Raw genomic sequence first — 21291 nt, forward strand, 5'->3', positions numbered from 1 at the left:
CCCTCAGCCAAGGGCCTGAGCCCCTGCTTCCACCTGCTGGACATCAAGGACCTGCAGAGCATCTGCGCCCTGCATGACTTCCTGCCGAAGGAGTACAGGGACCTCACATGTTGGTCAACAACTAGAGCATCATTTTCGAAGGTATCATCTTCGAGGTTAAGAACATTGGAGCTCTTAGGCCAGGAAACCTCTCTTAGGGGACTACCCAGAAGCGGTTGGGGTGGGTGTCTGAAGCGCTGCTGTGGGGCCTACAGCTCTGAGGGGTTCTAGAATGGCCTTCCTAGGGAAAGAGGTCAGATTGGACGTGCAGGGAGAACAGAAACCTCCAGCAGTTGCAAGCCTTTCCAGCCAGAGAACCTTGGCATTGCCATGGATCAGACTCTCAGGGACTTTACCCAGGTTTTTGAAAGATTCTCTCTGTTGGACTTTGTGCATCTCTATGAATTTTTAACTTATTTTGAAATACACAAAAAATGCCAAAGAGTCATATGTAGAAATGCCATTGTGCCCCCTTATCTTAGCTTCTTGCAATGGGTGCCAAATAACAAAGCTACACAACATCAACCAGCCAGATAATACAAGTTGGGACAAACTGTTCACCTATCTACACATTACTGAGAATTGACCAGATTGCACATACAACAAAAAATTTTAAGGTGACTGGGGAAATCTTCTCAGATGGCTACTTCTTATTAACCTGTTCTCCTTCTCCCCTACCAGCTAATGATCACACACCCTTACATATTCAAGCAGAAGTGACATTGAAAACAAACTTCTTTGGTTCCTGAGACATGTGCACAGAACTGCTGCCTCTAATGAAACCCTAAAGTAGGTGTGACAACTTACAGCGGTACTGTTTCTGGAATGATCTGGCCCTGCCTCTCTGACCGCATCTACAGGCCCTGCTCCCTCTCCCTGCTCAGCCACCCCGGCCTCCCTGCTGTGTCCCCACCTGGACAGGTCCCCTTCCCCTTAGGACTCTGTACACATGTGTCCAGCACTCAGCAGTGCCCTCTGTCCCACTGGCCTTTCACAACTGGCTTCTTCTTCTCCTTTATATCTTCATTCCAAACTCTCCTCCCAGAGGCTTTTTCTGGCTCTGTGTCCTCACAGGTGCACTTCCCTGGGGATTTCTTCCTGGACCCTTTCTTCTCCCTTTCCCTCCTTCTGAGTGGTTTTATTCAGGCTAGTGGACTCGTCCCTATCCAAACTTGTTTAGAGCCTCCTAAAATCCTTCACCTGCCTAGAACATTCCCAGAGCTCCAAACACATAGTTCTCTTCCTGCCTCTCCCTTTCCTCAGGATGTCCTCCCTTCCCTTCTCAAATTGCAGTCCAGTCCCCTACACACACCCCCATCTAAACATCTAAAACATGTCCAGATGACACTTGTACTTTCCTAATATCATCCTGGTCACAGACCCCACCATCCACTCACTATGATAAATGAGCTCACTATGCCCACCTCCTGATTATCACTGACCAGATCCTAACAGTTGTCCTTTGGGTTTGTCCCCACCTTCTCCATTCCAGCTCTTCAAAAGAGACTCGGCTGTCATTTCTGAACCATTGCAACCCTTCCTAAGAGACTCTGCTTCTTCAGTCGTTTCCTTTCTGGTTATTCTCTGTACTCTTCGAGTGCTCACTTACTCCCAAAAGTCTTTTAAGAATGAAGTGACCTCTAAGGGAGTTGTAATAGCCTATGCAGCATGATATTTTACCATTACCATCCTTTAAATAGAAGCCATCAGGAAACCATAAAAAATCTGCTTTGGTTAGAGGAGTTTCCTGTAAATTGTCATGGGGAGTCAAAAGGTAACCTGTCAGTTGCTAGCAACGCCAAATCCTCGGAGTCCAAATACAGTTCTCATTTCAAGATCTCATGCATTAAGTTTCTGACCTGAGTCTGGGTTAACTGCACTGGTTTCCCTGGAGCCCTTATGTCTCTTTATGGCCCAAGTTTTAACAGGTAGATGCGATCTTCCTGTGAAGTCGGTTGAGAAGGTGAACAGAGAAGCAAATCATCTACATGCTGAGACAAAGGAGAGCCTGCAGAAAACTTACTATCATCCAAATCAGCCTCTAACCGTGTGTCAAAACAGAAAGGACTCTCTGTGTAGCCCTGGGACATTACTGTCCCTGTGCATTGCCATTCTTCCCAAGTGAAGGTGAAAAGAGACTGGCTGTCCTTATCAACTACAATCATAAAAACTGTACTGCATAGGGCTATTACAGTGAAAAATTTGCCTTCAGCGGCAATGGATGTCAGTACCTTTGTTTGTGGGTTGGGACAAATAGGGTGCTGAGGTTAACAATGTTATTGGTTGCTCTGGGGTTTTGGACAAACCTCCATCCTCAGTGGTTAGGGTTTTTTGGTTGTTTGTTTTTTCTGTTTTTTACAGGTAAAACAGGTCTGTTACAATGACTTGTGCAGGGGATGAGGCTCTTGAGCCTTGTAATCTATTATGGGCTTGATGCCTTGAAGGGCTTCTCTATTTGTAGGGTGTGGTTTTGAGGGACCTATGTGAATCTTGATGGGATGTACACTGTGGATTCTGCCCATATGGGTTGATGGTTTTACCCATAAGAGGATGATAGCTGATCCAATAGGAATAGATTAACAGCACCCTCAGACTCAGCTATAGTGCCCTCAGAGAACCCACACAGGAAAGGTACCCAAGGGTCACTTATTTTCCCTTGTTGGTGATTTTGGTTACGACTGTCAAATTCTAGAATCCCTTCCCTTTTCTGGGAGTAATTCTGGTATGATACGTTTCCAGCAAAACTGAGTGCAAGAAATGGATAGGGGCAGGGGAACTAAGAAGAAAAGGGTGTGTATCTGTGCAAGGGGTGAGACGCAAAGGAAAAGGTTCAGAGACAGGAACCTGTTAAAGTTTATTAGAGATCCCTCTATTTCAATTGTTTTAGTACTCGAGGCAGTGGAGCTGCTTTATAGCAGCGGGGTTAAGCAATGAGAGTGTAGATCCTGTGCCAATAAGGATATAGAGAGATTCATTCCCAATCTGGAGATGCTTTGCCCAAGCTGATGAAGAGGGAAGATTGGGAAGAGCCCTTATAGTTCCTCAGAGCCCCACCACTGGGAATCAGGAGGACATGGGAAAAGTTGGCTAGTGGGCTAAGGTGCATGAAGTGCTTCCATGTGTTACAGTCTCTTTCCCAAAGTCCTGATACCTTACAACAGTAGCAGAAATTACACTTCCGGTTCTGTTTTGGGGCCTTCATTGGCTGCACATTAAAAATTTCAGTAGGTCCTTCCTATAGGTGATTCATCTAGGGTGACCCCAAGCTGGTTTTCCAGGTCTGTTAAATCTGGAGTGGCCATAGTTTCCCATGCTATCCTGGTCCTTTTGACTAAAAGGGAAAGATCCCAAATCAGCCCAGTAAGAAACATAGACTGAAATGCTACCCAGGTGGACTCACATCTAAAGGAAGACCAGAAGTTTTCTTTAAAGACATTTTTGAGTTGACTGCAATTATTATGAACAGATTCATCAGGCCTTTGTATACAACCCTGAATTTTGTTCCAATCAACGGGCTTAGGAAAAGCCACTGTCCTTGCTCAGTGGACATTTCCAGCGAGTATCGTAGCAGAAGTTCAGGGTCTGTTCTTTATATCCTGTTCAAGATGTTCCTGCTGAGCTAGTTTCATCCAATGTTTTGCCTGGCCCTCACCAACAAGCATGTGACCAATTGAGAAACCTGTTGGTAACGTTTGGCTAATTACGTTAAATTCTTCAGCAAACGTATGGGTGTTCTCAGTGACTTTAGGAAACTCTTTGACTCTGAATTCAGCCTTAGTCCAGGGAATATAAGAAATGTGGGGTCTATTTAGATCTTTAGAAGACTTAACTTGAAAGGGGCAGGTTTGAGTAGGTTCAGGAGAGGAGGAAGCAGAAGGAGCTTCAAATGAAAAGGAAAGTTCAGCAAAAGGATCAGAATGAGAGGGCCCAGAGAAAGAGGAAGGTGCAGAGACAGAGGAAGATGGTTGCCTCCTGTCTGTAAACGAAGAAGGTAGAGATGAGGGAAAGAGGCCTCAGAAGCCATTTTGTTTAAAAAAATGTTTTAAGTTTATTTATATATTGGGGGGGGGGGGCGGTCAGAGAGAGAATCCCAAGCTGGCTCCACACTGTCAGCACAGAGCCTGACTCTGGGCTTGACCTCCCAACGGTGAGATCGTGACCTGAGCCAAAACCAAGAGTCAGATGCTTAACCGATTGAGCCACCCAGGTGCCCCATCATTTTGCCTCTTTCAATTGTGTGCCTCAATGAATTTAGAAACAGTACTTTCCAAAGAGGCAAACAGAATCCAAACACATCTGCAAGAGTCAAGTTATCCTTTAAATTTTTTTTTTAAGATTATTTATTCTTGAGAGACAGAGAGAGACAGAGCATGTGCAGGGGAGGGGCAGAGAGAGAGGAGGAGACACAGAATCCGAAGCAGACTCCAGGCTCCGAGCTGTCTGCACAGAGCCCAATGCGGGGCTCGAACTCACGAACCGCAAGATCATGACCTGAGCCGAAGCTGGACGCTTAACCGACTGAGCCACCCAGGTGCCCCAAGGTACCATTTAAAATAGACATCTCATTCTTTTTTTGTTTTGATTTTATCTTCTTTCAAGAAGAAACAGTTTTTTAACTTAATTTTGAGTAAACCAAGTTTGGAGATATTGAAAGTCCTCCATTATGGCCACTGAAGTTTCTGAAAGTTTGTAACAAAAAACCTCACTAAAAATGGAATCAGGAGGTGTCTGCAGGGAAAGTTCTCATGCCCTACCACTCCTACTCAATTGCAGGCTCAACTGCAGACTCAACAAGAAGAGACGAACTTGACCTTAGAAGGATTTGACCTTGCCCATGGCTACTACTCTACTATACCAGCCAGAAATAGAGACACTTTCCTTTTCCCCCCAGGCAACACTCAGCCACTGAAAAGCCACTGCACTTCAGACACCCAGTTTATGCCAAGGGACTTTTAATTTATAAAAGCCTTCCCAACTGCCCCTTTTCTTCTTAAAAAAGCATACCTGTCCTTTGTTCCCTGGACTTGTCTCCAGGTTTTGCTGCAGCTTGATTTCCCTGACTTGCAGTTCTCTTCACTCTTTTTTTTTTTTTTAATTGTTTTTTTTTCAACGTTTATTTATTTTGGGGACAGAGAGAGACAGAGCATGAACGGGGGAGGGGCAGAGAGAGAGGGAGACACAGAATCGGAAACTGGCTCCAGGCTCCGAGCCATCAGCCCAGAGCCTGATGCAGGGCTCGAACTCCCGGACCGCGAGATCGTGACCTGGCTGAAGTCGGACGCTTAACCGACTGCGCCACCCAGGCGCCCCTCTTCACTCTTGAATGTATGCATCTGTTACTGGTAAATTAACTGGCAGTTTTACTTTTAAGGTTAACAAGTCCTGAAATGCTTTTGTTTAAGGCGGTCCATTTAGTTAGGAATGTGCCTACAGAACAACCATAGATTTTAAACATAAAATGAGCCATAGTCCCAAAGGGGAGGGGTGTCACGAAGCATTTTCTTGCAGGGGATCCCATTTTCTTTAGCAGTTTTCCGGGAACAACCGAGTTCCAGAATGACTCAGACCAGAGGCCAGCAGGTTCCAAGAGGAATAGTCCAGTACCAAACAGAACTCGGACCCAAGGCTAGTGCACTTCCAACTGGCACAGTTCTAACTGCAACAGTCCAATCCCGAAAAGAATTTAGACAGAAGGCCTATGCAGCTCCAAATGGTACCATTCCAACAGGAACAGTTCAATCCCAAAGCAGAATAGGACCGAAGACCAATGCAGTTCAAACTGGTACTTTTCCAACAGGAGCAGTCCAATCCCAAAAGGAATTAGACCAAACGAGAAAGGAGTTCCGTTAGGAACAGTTTGATTCTGAGAAGGAATCAAAGGCCAAATGAATACTCTCAGAGATCTAAAAAAAGAAAGAAAGAAATCACAGACAAAAAGCATGGAGCTGGAAGTCCAGGAGAAAAGCTTACCCTCAAACCCTATGGTTGGTGAGAAAGCAGTGAGCCCAAACACCTCCATGGATACCACACCTGCTTGCCCACCAGAGTAAGAGGCCTTGGGGATCTTCCCTGGATCCCCACATGTGTCACCAAGGAATGTTAGTTGTAAAAATGTAACCTGCCAGTTATTTCACCAGCAAAGTTGGGCTTCTTCGGGAATAAAGAGAATTGCAATCTGGGAAAACCAAGCTGTGGCAAAACTATAGGCAAGTCCAGGGAACAAAGGACAGGTACATTTTTAAGGAGAAAAGGGGTAAGTAGGGAGGGCTGTTTTAAACTAAAAGTCCAATGGAGTAAACTGGGACTTAGAAGCGTAGTGCTTTTCATTGGCTGGGCTGTTGCTCCAGGGATTTAAAACAAGCATATTTTACTCTGTCTGGAGTAGTACAGTTGTGTTCATGTGCAAGGGCAGCTCCCTTGATCAAGTCTCTCTCTCTTCTTGTTGGGACTGCAGTTGACTGGGAGTGGTAGGGCATGAGTTGCTCCCACTGCTGGCTTCCTGACTGCATTTAGTGAGGTTTCCCATTACCGATTTTCCACAAAAGATAAAGATGGGTGGATTGGAATTGAGCACATGCAGGTACATCTTACTCTCAGTTCTGCCCCCTTTTTCTGTCCTGTCTGAAAAAGTTCTACTATTTGTACCAGTACTGAGTTCACTGAGTTCACCTCAAACAAAGGGCAGCTCTCAAATCTCCCCTGACTCCTTTACTCACCACAACATTGATGAGGGACAAGTTCTTTGTGCCATCACCACACATCCTACACATATCCCCCTTAGAAGGCAAAAATCACTTCTGGCTGATTGTTTTCTCACTTACTCAATAGTGTCATCGCCTGCTGTGTATTTGGTCGTGGACCAGAATGAGGAATGAGTGTTCTTCTGCATTTGCTAAGGCAGGCTCTAATCAAATATTGATCTTGCCTCAGGAAAACTAGACTCATGGCCATGAAAATGCAAGCTCTGTTCTCAGTGTAAGACCAGGGTTCCCTTGCCTTTGGAAATAAGAGAGTTCTTCCATTATTTGAGGGGATGGCAGCCACAGTGGTTCATGTTATCAGGACATTATCCTCTTTGGGGAGACTATCTGGGAGAAGTCCTAGCTAGGGCAGCCAAAGGAAATGCTGTCCCTCCTCCCCCATACTTCAGAACCTTAGATACAAAAAACAGTCTTGAATGTTTTGCACCAGATCTCTGTGGGGGCAGAACACATCCAAAAAGTCAATGTTTACCTTGTTGTTTACCTTGGAAGGAGAATATCAGAGTAGGATGACCTTATGGATAGGATACCAAAGGATAATAGATGTGGATTTCTTCTTCTTACTTTTTTAAAAAAAAATGTAAAAAATGTAAAAAAAAAAACTTTTTTTAAAAAAATGTAAAAAAATGTAAATTTCTTTCTTTTTAAAAGAAATTTCTTCTTACTTTTTTATTTATTTTGAGAGAGAGAGAGAGAGAGAGAGAGAGAGCAAGGGAAGGGCAGAGAGAGGGAGATAGAATCCCAAGCAAGTTTTGCAATGTCAGCCCAGATCTAATGTGGAGCTGAAACTGATGAATCATGAGATCATGACCTGAACCGAAATCAAGATTTGGACGCTTAACCGACTGAGCCACCCAGGAGCCCAACTTCTCCTTACTTTTTAATTCTTTCTGTAAAAACAGTGTTTCTGAAATAATCTAGCCACAGAAGATATAAGAATCTACAGCGACCAGTAGCCCACCCTCTATCTTAACCCATCAATCAATGTCAGGGCCATGGAAACCCCTTCCCACATTCCATGTCTTTTCCCTCTCATTCCCCCAGAATTCCTCTTCCTGATTTTGGAGAATATTCTCTTTAATGCTCATTAGCTGTTATTCTTCTTTTTTCTCATTAAATTATAATATGCATTTATTTCCAAAATATATTATGGAATGACCATTCTGAGGAATCAAGCACACCTGTGAAATCTGAACACTCTTGTTCATCATACAGTAGCTGTAAAAGTTCTAGGAGCAAAACAGTCTTGTTAAGGCACACACACTATGTAAACCTTAAAGAAGGTGTTATCAACCTTGATTTGAGGTACTGCTTTTCAATGTCCAATAGTCTGGAAAATCACTAGAGGAATCAGCTGGCAGGGGGGAATTACCACAGTAAAGGCACCTCCCTCACACACCCACACTCTGACATATTATAGTTCTAGAAAGGTGGGGTGTATGGACATTACTACATTTGATGTGCTAGGCATTTTGTATATTGTCCCCATCAAGAACATGAAGGAAAAACAGATCTCAAGGTCCCATGCACAGCCTGATGTAGACCAAGTTCATGTAGCTTCCAGCCTAATGGTTCTTCTCACTACTCAGGGTCCTCAAATATTTTATGCTGAGGATCCTGTTCCTCAAGTGATTTCTTGCCCAGTAAGGCTAGAGGGACAGCCGATAAAGAAACTCACCTTGACTGGGGCCAATGGCTTCCCACCACAGAGCCCCTTGATACTTTGAAAATAACACCTATTTATATATAACACATTAACTGTAACCTTAAACAGAACCAAAAAGTAGGGATTTCAGGAAAAAGGGGCTAATGTAACCATTAAATCAAACATTCCAAACAATTTGTTGGCCACAGTGAGCTTCATAAACATTCCCTCCCACCCAGGACCCACTGAAAATCACACAGAGGGAGGAGCCCTGTCCACACCCCCATCACAGCACAGGACCTAATTCTCTGTTCCTCACTATTGAGATTCTCCGAAAAAAGTAAAGGGACTGTGTCCTCAGAGGCAGTTCCCCTGTGCAAGCAACTTCATTGCATCTTGGAAGAAAGCAACCTTTCCCATTCTGCAGAGGAAGAAGGACACATTCCCAAGACAATATCTGTACTCCTTTTTTACTTTTGAGGGTTTCCAAAAATAATTTTAACTCGCCTACCATGAATCACTAGCCCCCTATTAACCCCAGGGCCAACCACCTTAGTTTGGGGAGCACATCAGTTGACCTCAAACCATTGCTTGGCTCAGAGGTAGCATCCTAAGAGGACACAGTCCTGGTTGGGCTCAGGGTACAGCCCCAGTAGGTATGGATTTGATACAGCTTCATTAAACTACTGGAACTCTGGCCCCTCCTTTCATGGAGGGTTGGGGGTGGGACCTCAGCTCTAGGAGCCACAGCGCTGGATCCAAGAACACAGTTCACTGGCATCACTGACTGTGGCCAGGCCTCCGCACCACTAGCCCTCGGTGTGGCCCACAGCACCATCGGCTCCACACACGGGCCTCCCTAGCAATCCACACAGTCATGTCGTCACACATCCGCGTAGCGCTTGTGACCGGGGCCAACAAGGGCGTTGGCTTCGCCACCGTGCGCAACCTGTGCCGGCAGTTCTTCGGGGACGTGGTGCTCACGGCACGGGACGAGGCGCGGGGACGGGCGGCCGTGCAGCAGCTCCAGGGGGAGGGCCTGAGTCCGCGCTTCCACCTGCTGGACATCGATGACCTGCAGAGCATCCGCGCCCTGCGTGATTTCCTGCGCAAGGAGTACGGGGGCCTGGACGTGCTGGTCAACAACGCGGGCATTGCCTTTGATAGTAAGAACGTGGGAACTAACTCTTAGGCCAGGAGACCTCTCTTAGGGGACCAGCCAGGGTGGGTTTGGGGCTGGTGTCTAAACCGCTGCTCTGGGGTCCAGACCTCTGAGGGCCTCCCTAGGGAAGAAGATGGACTGGAGACACAGGGAGAGCAGGACCTTCCAGCAGTTGCAAGCATTTCCAGCCAGAGGACCTTGGCATTGTCAAAGATTAGTCTCTCAGGGATGTCACCCAGGTTTTTGCAAGTGTCTCTCTGACTGGATCTGAGTCATTTGGTAAAGATTTAACCTATTTTGCAATAAACAACAACAAATTTAAACAAGGATACACAGAAATACCATTGTGCATCCTTCCTTTAGCCTCCCCACATAGTGCCCACTTACAAAGCTGCACAGCATCAACCAGCCAAATAATTCACACCCAGACAGTGGTGTTACCTAACACAGAAATTGCTGAAAATTCACCAGTTTGCACATAAAAAAAAGTTATTGTCACTTCATGGAATATTTTCACAAGGCTACTACTTACTAACCTATTCTCCTTCTCCCCTACAAGGTGGTGACCCCACCCCCTTACATATTCAAGCGCAACTGACATTGAAAACAAACTTCTTTGGTACTCGAGACGTGTGCACAGAACTGCTGCCTCTAATGAAACCACAAGGTAGGTGTGACAACTTACAGCGGTACTGTTTCTGGAATGATCTAGCCCCCAACTCTCTGACCTCATCTACAGGCCCTGCTCCCTCTCCCTGCTGTGTCCCCACCTGCACAGGTGCCCTTCTCCTCAGGACTCTGTACACGTGTGTCCAGCAGCGAGCAGTGCCTTCTGTCCTGCTGGCCTTTCACAACTGGCTCTTTCTTCTCCTTCACATCTTCATTTCAAACTCTCCTCACAGAGGCCTTTTCTGCACTGTGTGCCCCTCACAGGTGCACTTCCCTGGGGATTCCTTCCTGGACCCTTTCTTCTCCCTTTCCCTCCCTCTGAGGATTTAATGCAGGCTAGTGGAATTTTCACTATCCAAACATGTCAGGCTCCCCTAAAATCTATCACCTGCCTAGGACATTCCCTAGAACATTCTCTTCCTGTCTCTCCTACTCCTCAGGATGCCCTCCCTTCCCTCCTCAAATCTGACCCTTCCTGCCCCTCACCCTCACCCCCATCTAAATATCTAAAACATGTCCAGATAACACTTGTGCTTTCCCAATATCATCCTGGTCACGGAACATTCCATCCACCCCCCATGAAAAATGAGGTCACCATGCCCACCTCCTGATTGTCACTGACCAGGTCCTAGAGTTGTCCTATAGATTTTGTCCCCCAAGCTATCATCATCCCAACTCTCCTCCAACAGAGACTCAGCTGTCGTTTCTGGACAATTGAAACCTTCCTAGAGACACTGTTTTTTCTCTTTTCCTTTATGGTTATTCTCTCTACTCCCCGAGTGCTCACTTACTCCCAAAAGTCCTTCACGATCAAAGGCAGCCTGAGCACAACTTGTAGGGATCCGTCTTGTCAGACCTGCCAAAGTCCAGGCCCATCAACCTCCCTTCACCTTGATCATTGTTTGCACAAAACAAACTGCCACAATTCCTTGGTTGTTAACTACTGCAATATTTACCCCCACATTAATGTGATGGGGGAACCACCACCCATTCAGTACACTGACTAAATAAGCCGACACTTTTAGAAAGATTAGGGTTTCTGGCTTGAATGAGTACGTGCATGTACAGTTTACCCTCAGTTCTGTCCCCATTCCCTCTTCATTCCTGGAAACTTCCATCACTTCTAGCACTGGCTTCATTGGCACCCAAAGGGCAGCTCTCAAATGTCCCCCGACTCCTTTACTCACCACAACGTGGATGTGGGATGAGTTCTGTGTGCCAGCATCACATCCACCACCTTAAGGCAAAAATCACCCTTGTGGCTGACTGTTTTCTCACTGACTACAGAGTGTCACTGCCTGCTGTGTATTGGCCTCAGGCCTGAATGAGGAATGAGTGCTCTTCTGCATTTGCTAAGGCAGGCTCTAATCAAATATTGATCTTGCCTCAGGAAAACTAGACTCATGGCCATGAAAATGCAAGCTCTGTTCTCAGTGTAAGACCAGGGTTCCCTTGCCTTTGGAAATAAGAGAGTTCTTCCATTATTTGAGGGGATGGCAGCCACAGTGGTTCATGTTATCAGGACATTATCCTCTTTGGGGAGACTATCTGGGAGAAGTCCTAGCTAGGGCAGCCAAAGGAAATGCTGTCCCTCCTCCCCCATACTTCAAAAACCAGGATACAAAGAACAATCTCCAATGACACCCACCAGTTCTCTGCGGGTCAGAACACATGCAAAAGGCCAACGTGTGCTCTGTTTTTAGGTATGTAAGGACAAACCAAAAGACAGAATTGTGACTTTAGGGATGTTGAGAGATAGTACCTACTGATTCTTCTTATTTTTTTTAATCAACTATACCAATACTCAACAAATTGAACCACCCATGCACCCCTCTCCTTATGTTTTTTTAAGTGTATTTATTTATTTTGAGAGCAAGAGTGCCAGTGGGGAGGGGCAAAGAGAGTAGAAGAGAGAATCCAAGCAAGCCCCATGCTTTCACTGCAGAGCCCAAAGAGGCCTTGAACTCATGAACCATGAGATCATGACCTGAGCAAAATCAAGAGTTAGACGCTTACCCAACTGAGCCACTCAGGCACTGCATTTCTTCGATATTAATTCTTTCTTCAATAACAGCTGTAGTTAATATTTTAGGCAGAAAACGAAGATAAGAATTTACAACAACCAGGTGCCCAACACCAATCAGTCTAAAGCATGTAATTAGTATCAAAGTCATATAAATCCCTTCCCACATTCCATATCTTTTCATTCTCATTCCTATTCCTGAATTTGAAAGATATTCTCTTTAAAAGTATAAGCTGTTGTTATTCTTTTTGTCATAAATTACACTTATTTCAAAAATCTATTAAGATAGAAAGCACTCTAAGGAATTGAACAAACATTGAAAATATGAGCACTCTTTGCATCAGACATAAACTTAAAATAGTAGGTAGAAATATGATCTTATTAAGGCTACTGTAACCAAGGAAACCTTACAGAAGTTGTTCTCAACCTTCCTTTGAGAAAGTACTGCTTTGCAATATCCCGTAGTCTGAAAAACCACTAGAGGAATTTGGTGGGAAAATTATAATAGTAAACATATCTCAGTCACACACACACTCTGACATATTGGTTCTATAAAGGATAGGTGGCTGGACATTTCTAGATGTGATGTGCTAGGCATTTTATATATGGTCCCCATTAAGAATCTGGAGGAATAATGGATTTCAAGGTCACAAGCACAGCTGGCTGAAGACCGAGGTCATGTGACATCCAAACTAGTGGTTCTTCCCACTACTCAAGGTCCTCAAATCATTTTCCCTACATATCCCTTCTTCAAATGAAGCCTTACCCAGTAAGGCAAGAGAAACAGAAAATAAAAGGACTCTGCTCTATTAGGCCAATGTCTTCCTTATGGCAAGACTCCCGGGTACCTCATGGAAAACCACAGGAGGCACATTTCAAAACTTGAAGTGTTTTCTGAAAAACCCTTATCAGTCAAGACACTAAAGAACTGGTCCTCTTGATATTAGAAAACATGGATCTTCCAGGGAATGTGACAAATGTTAAATCATCAAAGGTCATGAGAACCAGCTTGGGCTCACAGATTCTGAATAGCCTTGAGAGTCAAATGCTGCCCTTGAAGTTTGTGACCCCAGATGAGATGATGTCTAAAATACCTTGTGGTGTGGAGATCACTGTGGCTGTGCTTTAGGACACTGAAGTTTGGAGAGGGAGAGATGTTCCTAAATAGATCCCTGGCCACATACAGAGTAATGGCCTGGATAGACTATAAGCCTGAGACACACGCCAGCCCCACCAGAACAAGAGTCCTTTCATAACTGGGTGACATGCTTTCACACTGATTGTGACGGGGCAATTCCTTTACACGCTACCTCATACAGGTCACACACTTACAGTCACACATCCAGTCTCTTTCGCACACACTCACATGCAGACATACGACACACTCAAATGCACTCACACACCCTTATCACAAGGTCTTATGGATGGTCCATAAACTTCTTTTCTTTTAAGTTTACTTACTTATATTTGACAGAGAGGGCACGAGTGAGGGGAGGCAGAGAGCGAGAATGAGCATCCCAAGCAGGCTCCAAACTGTCAGCACAGAGCCCAACGTGGGGCTCCAACCCATGAACTGTGAGATCATGACCTGAGTTGAAATCAAGAATCAGTTGCTTAACTGACTAAGCCATCCAGGCGCCCCACCCTTAAACTTTGTAGCGCATGGGCTGTGTGCATTCCAGCGCAGAGTTCTCAAAATGACACACGAAAGCCATGAGTCTACTCTGGAGACATAATGTTTGGATCAGACACTTGGCTGTATAAACTCCATAAGTACTTCCTATTCCTGCACTTGTGTTTCCTGTCCTGAGCTGTCACACCAGAGGGTCTACCATCTCACCCAGCTCTGAGGTGAAGCCCGCTGACAGCCAGCCTGCCACTTGCAAATGTGGTCAGTGCAGGGGACAGGCCTGGGTTGAGGGAATGGTTGCAGCATCTACTATAAGGAATTTACCTACAAAACCTTTTACTCCCTGTCAGACTCCCTGAAATACACAGGTAAGCATTTTCACAGGTGATTCTAGACTTCCTGAGATAGACAATACAGAATAGACAAGAGGGCATCACTTCATTATACATTATACACAGCCTGCAGAAAGTTTGTAGAGTTTCTCCATCTAGTGTCTATAGTAAAGGTACATAAGAAAATGGCTCCAAGCCCCTATGAGTAAATGTTGCTGTCTTTCTGGTATACCAGTTACCCAGGGTGGGTTCCTCTGCCTCTGTCTTATTTCATAAACTTCTGTGTTTTGCAATTTTGAAACATTAATGTGTATTATTTTTATTTTGAGACAGATAGATATTTTTAAAATAAAATAAATCTAATTAGTTAAGTAATCAAACATGAGAGGTGCTTACTAAACCATTTAACACATAAGTTCCGTTAAAGTGACACTTAACATGTTTTAGATGAAAGGAAGGACTGGAATAACTGACCCCTTTCTAAAAGGTGTTTATGTTAGAAAACTGTTACATTAATAAGGTACTTTCTAGAAATCATTTTAATTATCTGTAAACACCACCAATGAGAGTCACAGGGTCATGCATTATCTCTCCCACTGAACTTGTATGGCACTGACATTCCTTAGTGGGATGGAGCTCAGAGTTAAGTGACCATGACTGTCTTTCCCGGATATTTACATAAAATAGGGATAGTTTCCTAATTTATTGAAGCTCTTATTGTTTGTAAATTCTCATAATCTTTCTATTAGGCTAAAGATACTCATGTAGATGGAAAAATAGTAAACTATTTATACATGTCAATGTAAGTTCACATTTATGAATAATAACTATATTTTTGAAAAAGAATTAGTGAGAACTATGTGATTAACACTTTTAACCACTTTACTGAGATAAAATTCACACATCATACACTTCACCCATTTCAGGTATGCAATTCAGTGGAGTTTAGTAAATGGACAGAGGTGTGGAGCAATCACCGCTTCAAGATTAGCACACTGTCATCACCCCAAAGAGAACCTGGACCCTTAGCATCAGCCCTCTGGTCCTGCATTCCCACTGCCCTAAGCAACCTCCAATCTATTTTCTGCCTGAACATTTACTTTTCTGGACATCCCATATATAGAGAATCATATAATGAATAGTCTTTTGTGACTGGCCACTTTCTTTTGGGTAATGTTATCAAGATTCATCCATGTTGTAGCATTTCTTTTTATACCATCTCTTTAACACGTGACTCTTCCGTTGCCCCTCTCCATGACCTTATTGCCTGGTGTGTTCTCACTGCTCCTGAGTTGATGAAATCCCAACATAGAGTAAATAGCATGCACCTTAGCCCACTGAGGAGATTTGTTTTTACCTGGTTATAGCAGAAAGACAGCCCACAAAACCTATGCAGGTGCTCTCCTTCAAAAGGTCATCAATAAACTGATCAGTTGTTTGTTGGTTGATACACACTCATTCATAGAGCACTGGCCATGGGACCATAAGATGTTAAGATGGTCCCAAAGGGGACCTGTGAAGAAAAGTGTCTCTCTACTCATGATTGCAGTGAGCACCTACTTACTTTCTGGAGCACGTTCCTGTATAAGGGGCTGTCTTTTCCTTATGGGACATCTAGGCACTGCACTCCCCATTAGATCATTTTTCTGACATCCTCTGAGACATTATGAGTGTTACAAGGTTCAAGACTGTATTGTGTCCTTCACTTATATAGGAAGACTACATTCACACTCCCAGCAAACTGGTAATTGTCTCCCAAATAGACAAATCCAAGGGATTGTGGTATTCATCATTATTGTGCATGCCATTCTATGTAACTACTTGTGTTCTTTTTTAGGCAGAGTGGTCAATGTGTCTAGCATAATGAGCTTAGTAGCTCTTAAGAACTGCAACCCAGGAATGCAGCAGAAGTTCAGAAGTGAGACTATCACAGAGGAGGAGCTGGTGGGGCTCATGAACAAGTTTGTGGAAGACACAAAGAGTGGGGTACACAGGAAGGAGGGCTGGCCTGATATGAGGGCACTCACATATGGAGTGTCAAAGATTGGTGTCACGGTTCTGTCCAGAATCCATGCCAGGAAACTGAGTGAGCAGAGGAGGGGAGACAGGATCCTCCTGAATGCCTGCTGCCCTGGGTGGGTGAGAACAGACATGGGTGGACCTACAGCCATTAAAAGCCTGGAAGAAGGAGCAGAGACTCCTGTCTACTTGGCCCTTTTGCCCTCGAATGCTAAGGGACCTCACGGGGAGTTTGTAATGGAGAAGAAAGTTGAACAATGGGCCCCCCCCTCTCAGTTCCCTCCATGGGTCCCATTATGATACTTCCATGATTTGACCATGAGATTACACTATCAGCAATGTCCTTGTCAAAGAAAAGAAAGAAAGAACCTTTATTTGTATCAAGTACTCACCTTGAATTAGCTACTATTTCTGTGAAGTCTTCTGTGATATATGAGAAGGAAAAGTGGACTTAATGACAATAGTGAATGAACATCATAGATGAATAAAGAGTTATAAGTAAATGTCCATGTGTGCAGCTTATTGCTTGCCAACCAGCCCAAAACACTAACAGAACCTAAGTTAGGTCAAGAGAAGGGACATTTTAACACAGGAGTTGATAAATATTAGTGAAAGAGCCACAGAGTGAATGTATTTGCCTTTGCAGGCCAATGGCTTCTGTTGGGCGTACTCATATCTGCTGTTGTAGCTTTAAAGTTACCAAAGATGATATATAAACCCATGAATGGGGATGGACTTCCCTTGCTAGCATACTTTATCAGCCTCTACTATGACATGTGCACCCCACCACAAAAAGACATTCTGTGGTCTCTTTAAATATCAAACTCACTGGGGAAAAACAATTTCAAGTTGTGAAAGGGAAGTAGGCTCTTACGATGCATCCATAAGACAACCTGAGACAAGGGAGAAAAGGAAATATGGATTGGTATCAATGAATATGAATTACCATCAAATCTCCTCAAGGCAAATGCACTATTCATGTACAGATAACGAGTCACCAAGTTTGTAACATTAACAAGGTCCAGAAAGATCTCTAGAGAACATAGAGGATAGTAAAATACTCGTCATAGATGAATCTGGTTTGGTTGATACATGGGTGTCTACCGTCCCAGTCTTTCCACATACCTCTTTCAAAGCTTTAAAGACAAACATCTGGAAACAAAAACGTCCTGGCCCTGCCACCTTATGGGGTGACCTTGAGCAAAATCCTGCATGTTGCTGTACATCGGTCTCCTAAGTGTACAATTCTGGGGAAGTCATAGGATTTCCATGAAGAGTAAATGAACTAATACAGGTGAACAGGCTGAAAACAAGGGTGATGCAAAGTGCCCCCTATAAGCATCCCCAGACTGGGGCTTGACACATCCAGGGCCCAGAGGGGAGCTTCTTACTGCCCCATACCCAGCCTGGCTCCTGGGGGCCTCCGTGAATGCCCATCACCTCCCGCCCCTCACAGAAGCATCCATGTTGTACAGACTTCCTCCCCTCATGATTATTTTTCAGTCTTCACCAGGGGTTTCAGGCTGACAGAAATGAGAACTGATGGGCCCTGCAAGCAAGGGTTGGGTCCATACTTTATGTCTTTCCCTTCGGGGGCGCTTGAGTGACTCAGTCAGTTGAGCGTCTAACTTTGGCTCAGGTCATTATCTCAAGGTTCACGAGCCCCACATGGGACTCTGCCATCAGCACAGAGCCCACTTCAGATATCTCTCTCTCTCTCTCTCTCTCTCTCTCTCTCTCTCTCTCTCTCTGTCCCCCTCCCCTGCTCTTTCTCTTTTTCTCTCTTTCAGAATAAATAAACTTTAAACAACCTAAAAGTCTTTCCCTTCAAAGGGGCTATTAATTTTCTCTCTGTTATCTGGCTTTTCTAAACTGACCCATGAGGAGCATCAATGTCTAGGACAAAACAATAGCATGTCAACTGCTGGTTTGGAAATGTATCCCAGTATCACAGAGATCTCTTTTCCTTGATACCTTAAAAATAACACCAAATTATATATAACACTTATTAACTAAAACCTTGGTCTACACCAAATATAAGCACTTTATAACCATTAAAGCAGACATCCCAAGCAATTCCTCAGCCACAGTGAGCTTCACAAACATTCCCTCCCACTCGGGGCCCACTGGGAATCACATTGAGGGAGGAGTCCTGCCCACACCCAAGTCCCAGCACAGGACCTCATTCTCTGTATCTCTCTCTTGAGTTTCTACTGAGAAAGCAGGGGATCTGTGTCCTCAGAAGCACTTCCCTGTACAACCAGTTTCACTGCATCTTAGAAGAAGGCAAACTTTCCCATTCTACAGAGGAAGAAGGACACATTCCCAACACAATGGCTATATTCCTTTCTTCCTGATGGGGTTTTCCCAAAATATGTTTAGTTCTACTACCATGAATCTCTAGCTCCTATTAGCCTATGACTACCCATTTTCTTTCCGAGGAGCACATCAGTCCATCCTGAACCACTGCTGAGCTCAGAGGAAGGATCCTAAGAGTGGAGAGTTCTGGTTGGGTTTAAGATACAGACCTGGGAGAGACAGACCTGGTATAGCATCATTAGGGAACCATCTGGAACCTTTGGCCCCTTCTTTGATGGGTGATGGAGGCAGGGCCTCTAGCTCTAGGGGTAACATCCCCAGATACCAGAATACACCTGTGCCAGTGCACGGGGCCCACAGCACACCCCAAGTGTCTTACCATGTCTGCTTTCTGCACTCTAATGCCTCACTCAGCCTAGTAGACCTACAGCCATGTGGTGCTGGTGACTGGGCCCAACTAGGCTTCACCATCATGGGTGTTCTGTGCCAGCAGGTCTCGGGGAACATGATGCTCCCAACCATGCTTCCCCCTGCCTGACATCCATGACCTGCAGAGCAGCCATGCACTGCTTGACTTCCTACTCAAGGAGTGTGGGGGTCTGGAAGTGCTGGTCAACAACATGGGCATCGTCTTCCAACCCTCCTCTCTCTGTGTGATCTAGTCAGGTTAGTGGAACCTCACTACCTCCAATTCATAAGGCCGGCCTAAAACCTATCACCTGCCTAGAATATTCCAGGATCTCCAGAGCACATATTTGTTTTCCTGCCTCTCCACCTGCACCTATGCCCTCCCTTCCTGCCTCAAATCCCTCTAACCCCATCTAAAACCAACATTTCCTGAGGACACTGCTTTTTCCATTTCCTCCATTCACTATAGCTTCTCTCTGGTTTGTGCTCCTCTGGAAGACTGCAACTTATTAACTAGATTCAGGACCTCCATCAATTTGGTGTTTCTGTGGGTAAACCAGGGATAGGACTTCCTACTCTGCCATCTTGCTGATGTTACTCTACAGATGCTTTTTGGCCTGAATCTCCCTGATTCTCTCTTCCCTGAATCTCCAGCCTGCAGGCCTCCCTGCTGATTTTGGACTCGTCAGCCTCCATAATTGTGAGTCATTCCTTACAATTCTTTAAAATAAATCACTCTCGCTCACTCTTTCCCTCTCTTCCTCTAAGCATGTGTATGCACACACACCCTATCAGTTCAGTTTGCTCTGGAGATTCTAGACTGATTAACACATGTGGCAAAAGAATAAATGTTACTCTATATTGTCACAAATGCATTAAGTTGGGATTTCAAGCAGTGGAACCCATCCTGGATTATCTTGGAGGGTCCTCGATGCCATCACATGTACCCTTATTTACAGAGGTGAGGAAGTTTTGAGGATGAAGAGGAGGCCTGTGAACATGGAAGCAGTGAGTGGACTGATGTAGCCATAAGCAAAGAAACACCTTTAGCCACCAGAAGGTGGAAGAGGTAAGGAAGAGTCTTCCCTAGAAACCAGAGAGTGCACAGTCCTGGAAGCACCTTGATTTCAGACCTCTGGCCTCTGGAGCTTCAAGAGACTAGATCGCTGTTGTTTTAACTGGGTACAGTTTGTAATCATTTGTTATGGTAGCCCCGGAAAAGTAAGATCCCCATGTTCCTTGTTTACTTAGCAGTTTGGCCACATTGGTGACTCAACGTAAGTTTTGGCAGATTACCTTAAAGATCCCCCAGGGAAAAACCTCTGGCATTTCTTCCTGGCAGCTCTCCCTAGGATTACCAGTTGTACCAAAGTATTGCTCTTGAAGAACAAAGAGTTCGGAAAGTTCTTTGCCTTCAGTCAAAGGCAAGGAACACACACACTCAGCAATTATGTCTCCACTGCTCACTCGCTGTCTGTCTCTCTCTCTCTCAAAACTAAATAAACACACACACACACAAAAGAGGAGATCATGCTAGATCAGGAAGGGCCCTAAGTCCAATGACTGGTGTCTTTATAAAAAAGGAGGAGGACACAGAAGAGAAGGCCGGGGTTGGGATGATGTAACCACAAACCAAGGAATCCCAAGGAGTGCCAGTGACCACCTGAAGCTGGAAGAGGCAAGGAAGGATTCTTTGCTAGAGTTTTAAGAGGGAGAACGACCCCGTCAACACCTTGATATTGGACTTCTGCTCTCCAGAACTGTGAGAAAATACCTTTCTGTTAAGCCCCAGCTTGTATGATGGTCACAGAAATGGATCCAGACGCCATGTAGTTTGGCCACTAAACCACCAGAGGGCACTGTCTACCAACAAGTACTGCATACACAGACACTAGGACCCAAAAGAATTACTCAAGTTTACAGACACAACCATGCCGTGTTCAGATCAAACACTTGTACTTTTGATGATGGGAAACAACTTGTAATGTATCACTTAGAAAAATTACAACCGTTATCATCTTGCTGGATAATTTTGTGGCCTTTGCAACAACTTGGCTGGGAGCTTTTAAAGAACATCCTTGCCCTGCTGTCATTTTGTACCCCAGGGAGGGTATCTGTAGCATCAATTCCACCCCCCCCCCCAAAAAAAAAAACAAAACAATTTCCCTTCCAGGAATAGATGCGTGTCCTTCATTTCCATAGACAGGTCCTACTGGCTCTGAGGTGGCTACAAGGCTAGGTCGCAGTGAGTGTAAGTTCTGCCCCAGTCCTAGGTGGCCTTGGG

The 21291-nt window shown here is 44.8% G+C and overlaps 1 protein-coding gene across 1 annotated transcript; it reads left to right on the plus strand.

Annotated features, from left to right (window-relative positions):
* Positions 1-7504: 7504 nt before the first annotated feature.
* LOC125175206 (carbonyl reductase [NADPH] 1-like) lies at positions 7505-17060 on the plus strand. The gene is made up of 3 exons (XM_047875566.1): positions 7505-9611; positions 10167-10274; positions 16099-17060. The coding sequence occupies exons 1-3, from the start codon at positions 9323-9325 to the stop codon at positions 16578-16580; spliced, it is 879 nt and encodes a 292-aa protein (XP_047731522.1). The 5' UTR covers positions 7505-9322; the 3' UTR covers positions 16581-17060.
* Positions 17061-21291: the final 4231 nt, after the last annotated feature.

The sequence above is a fragment of the Prionailurus viverrinus genome, chromosome C2, assembly GCF_022837055.1.
Source record: "Prionailurus viverrinus isolate Anna chromosome C2, UM_Priviv_1.0, whole genome shotgun sequence".
Lineage (NCBI taxonomy): Eukaryota > Metazoa > Chordata > Mammalia > Carnivora > Felidae > Prionailurus > Prionailurus viverrinus.

What these genes read in the sequence shown, in the direction of transcription:
- LOC125175206 (XM_047875566.1), top strand. Translation starts at nt 9,323, where the DNA reads ATGTCGTCACACATCCGCGTAGCGCTTGTGACCGGGGCCAACAAGGGC. An exon ending in CGCGGGCATTGCCTTTGATA is followed by an intron (nt 9,612 to 10,166) that starts GTAAGAACGTGG and finishes CTCCCCTACAAG; the next exon opens with GTGGTGACCCCACCCCCTTA. An exon ending in GCCTCTAATGAAACCACAAG is followed by an intron (nt 10,275 to 16,098) that starts GTAGGTGTGACA and finishes GTTCTTTTTTAG; the next exon opens with GCAGAGTGGTCAATGTGTCT.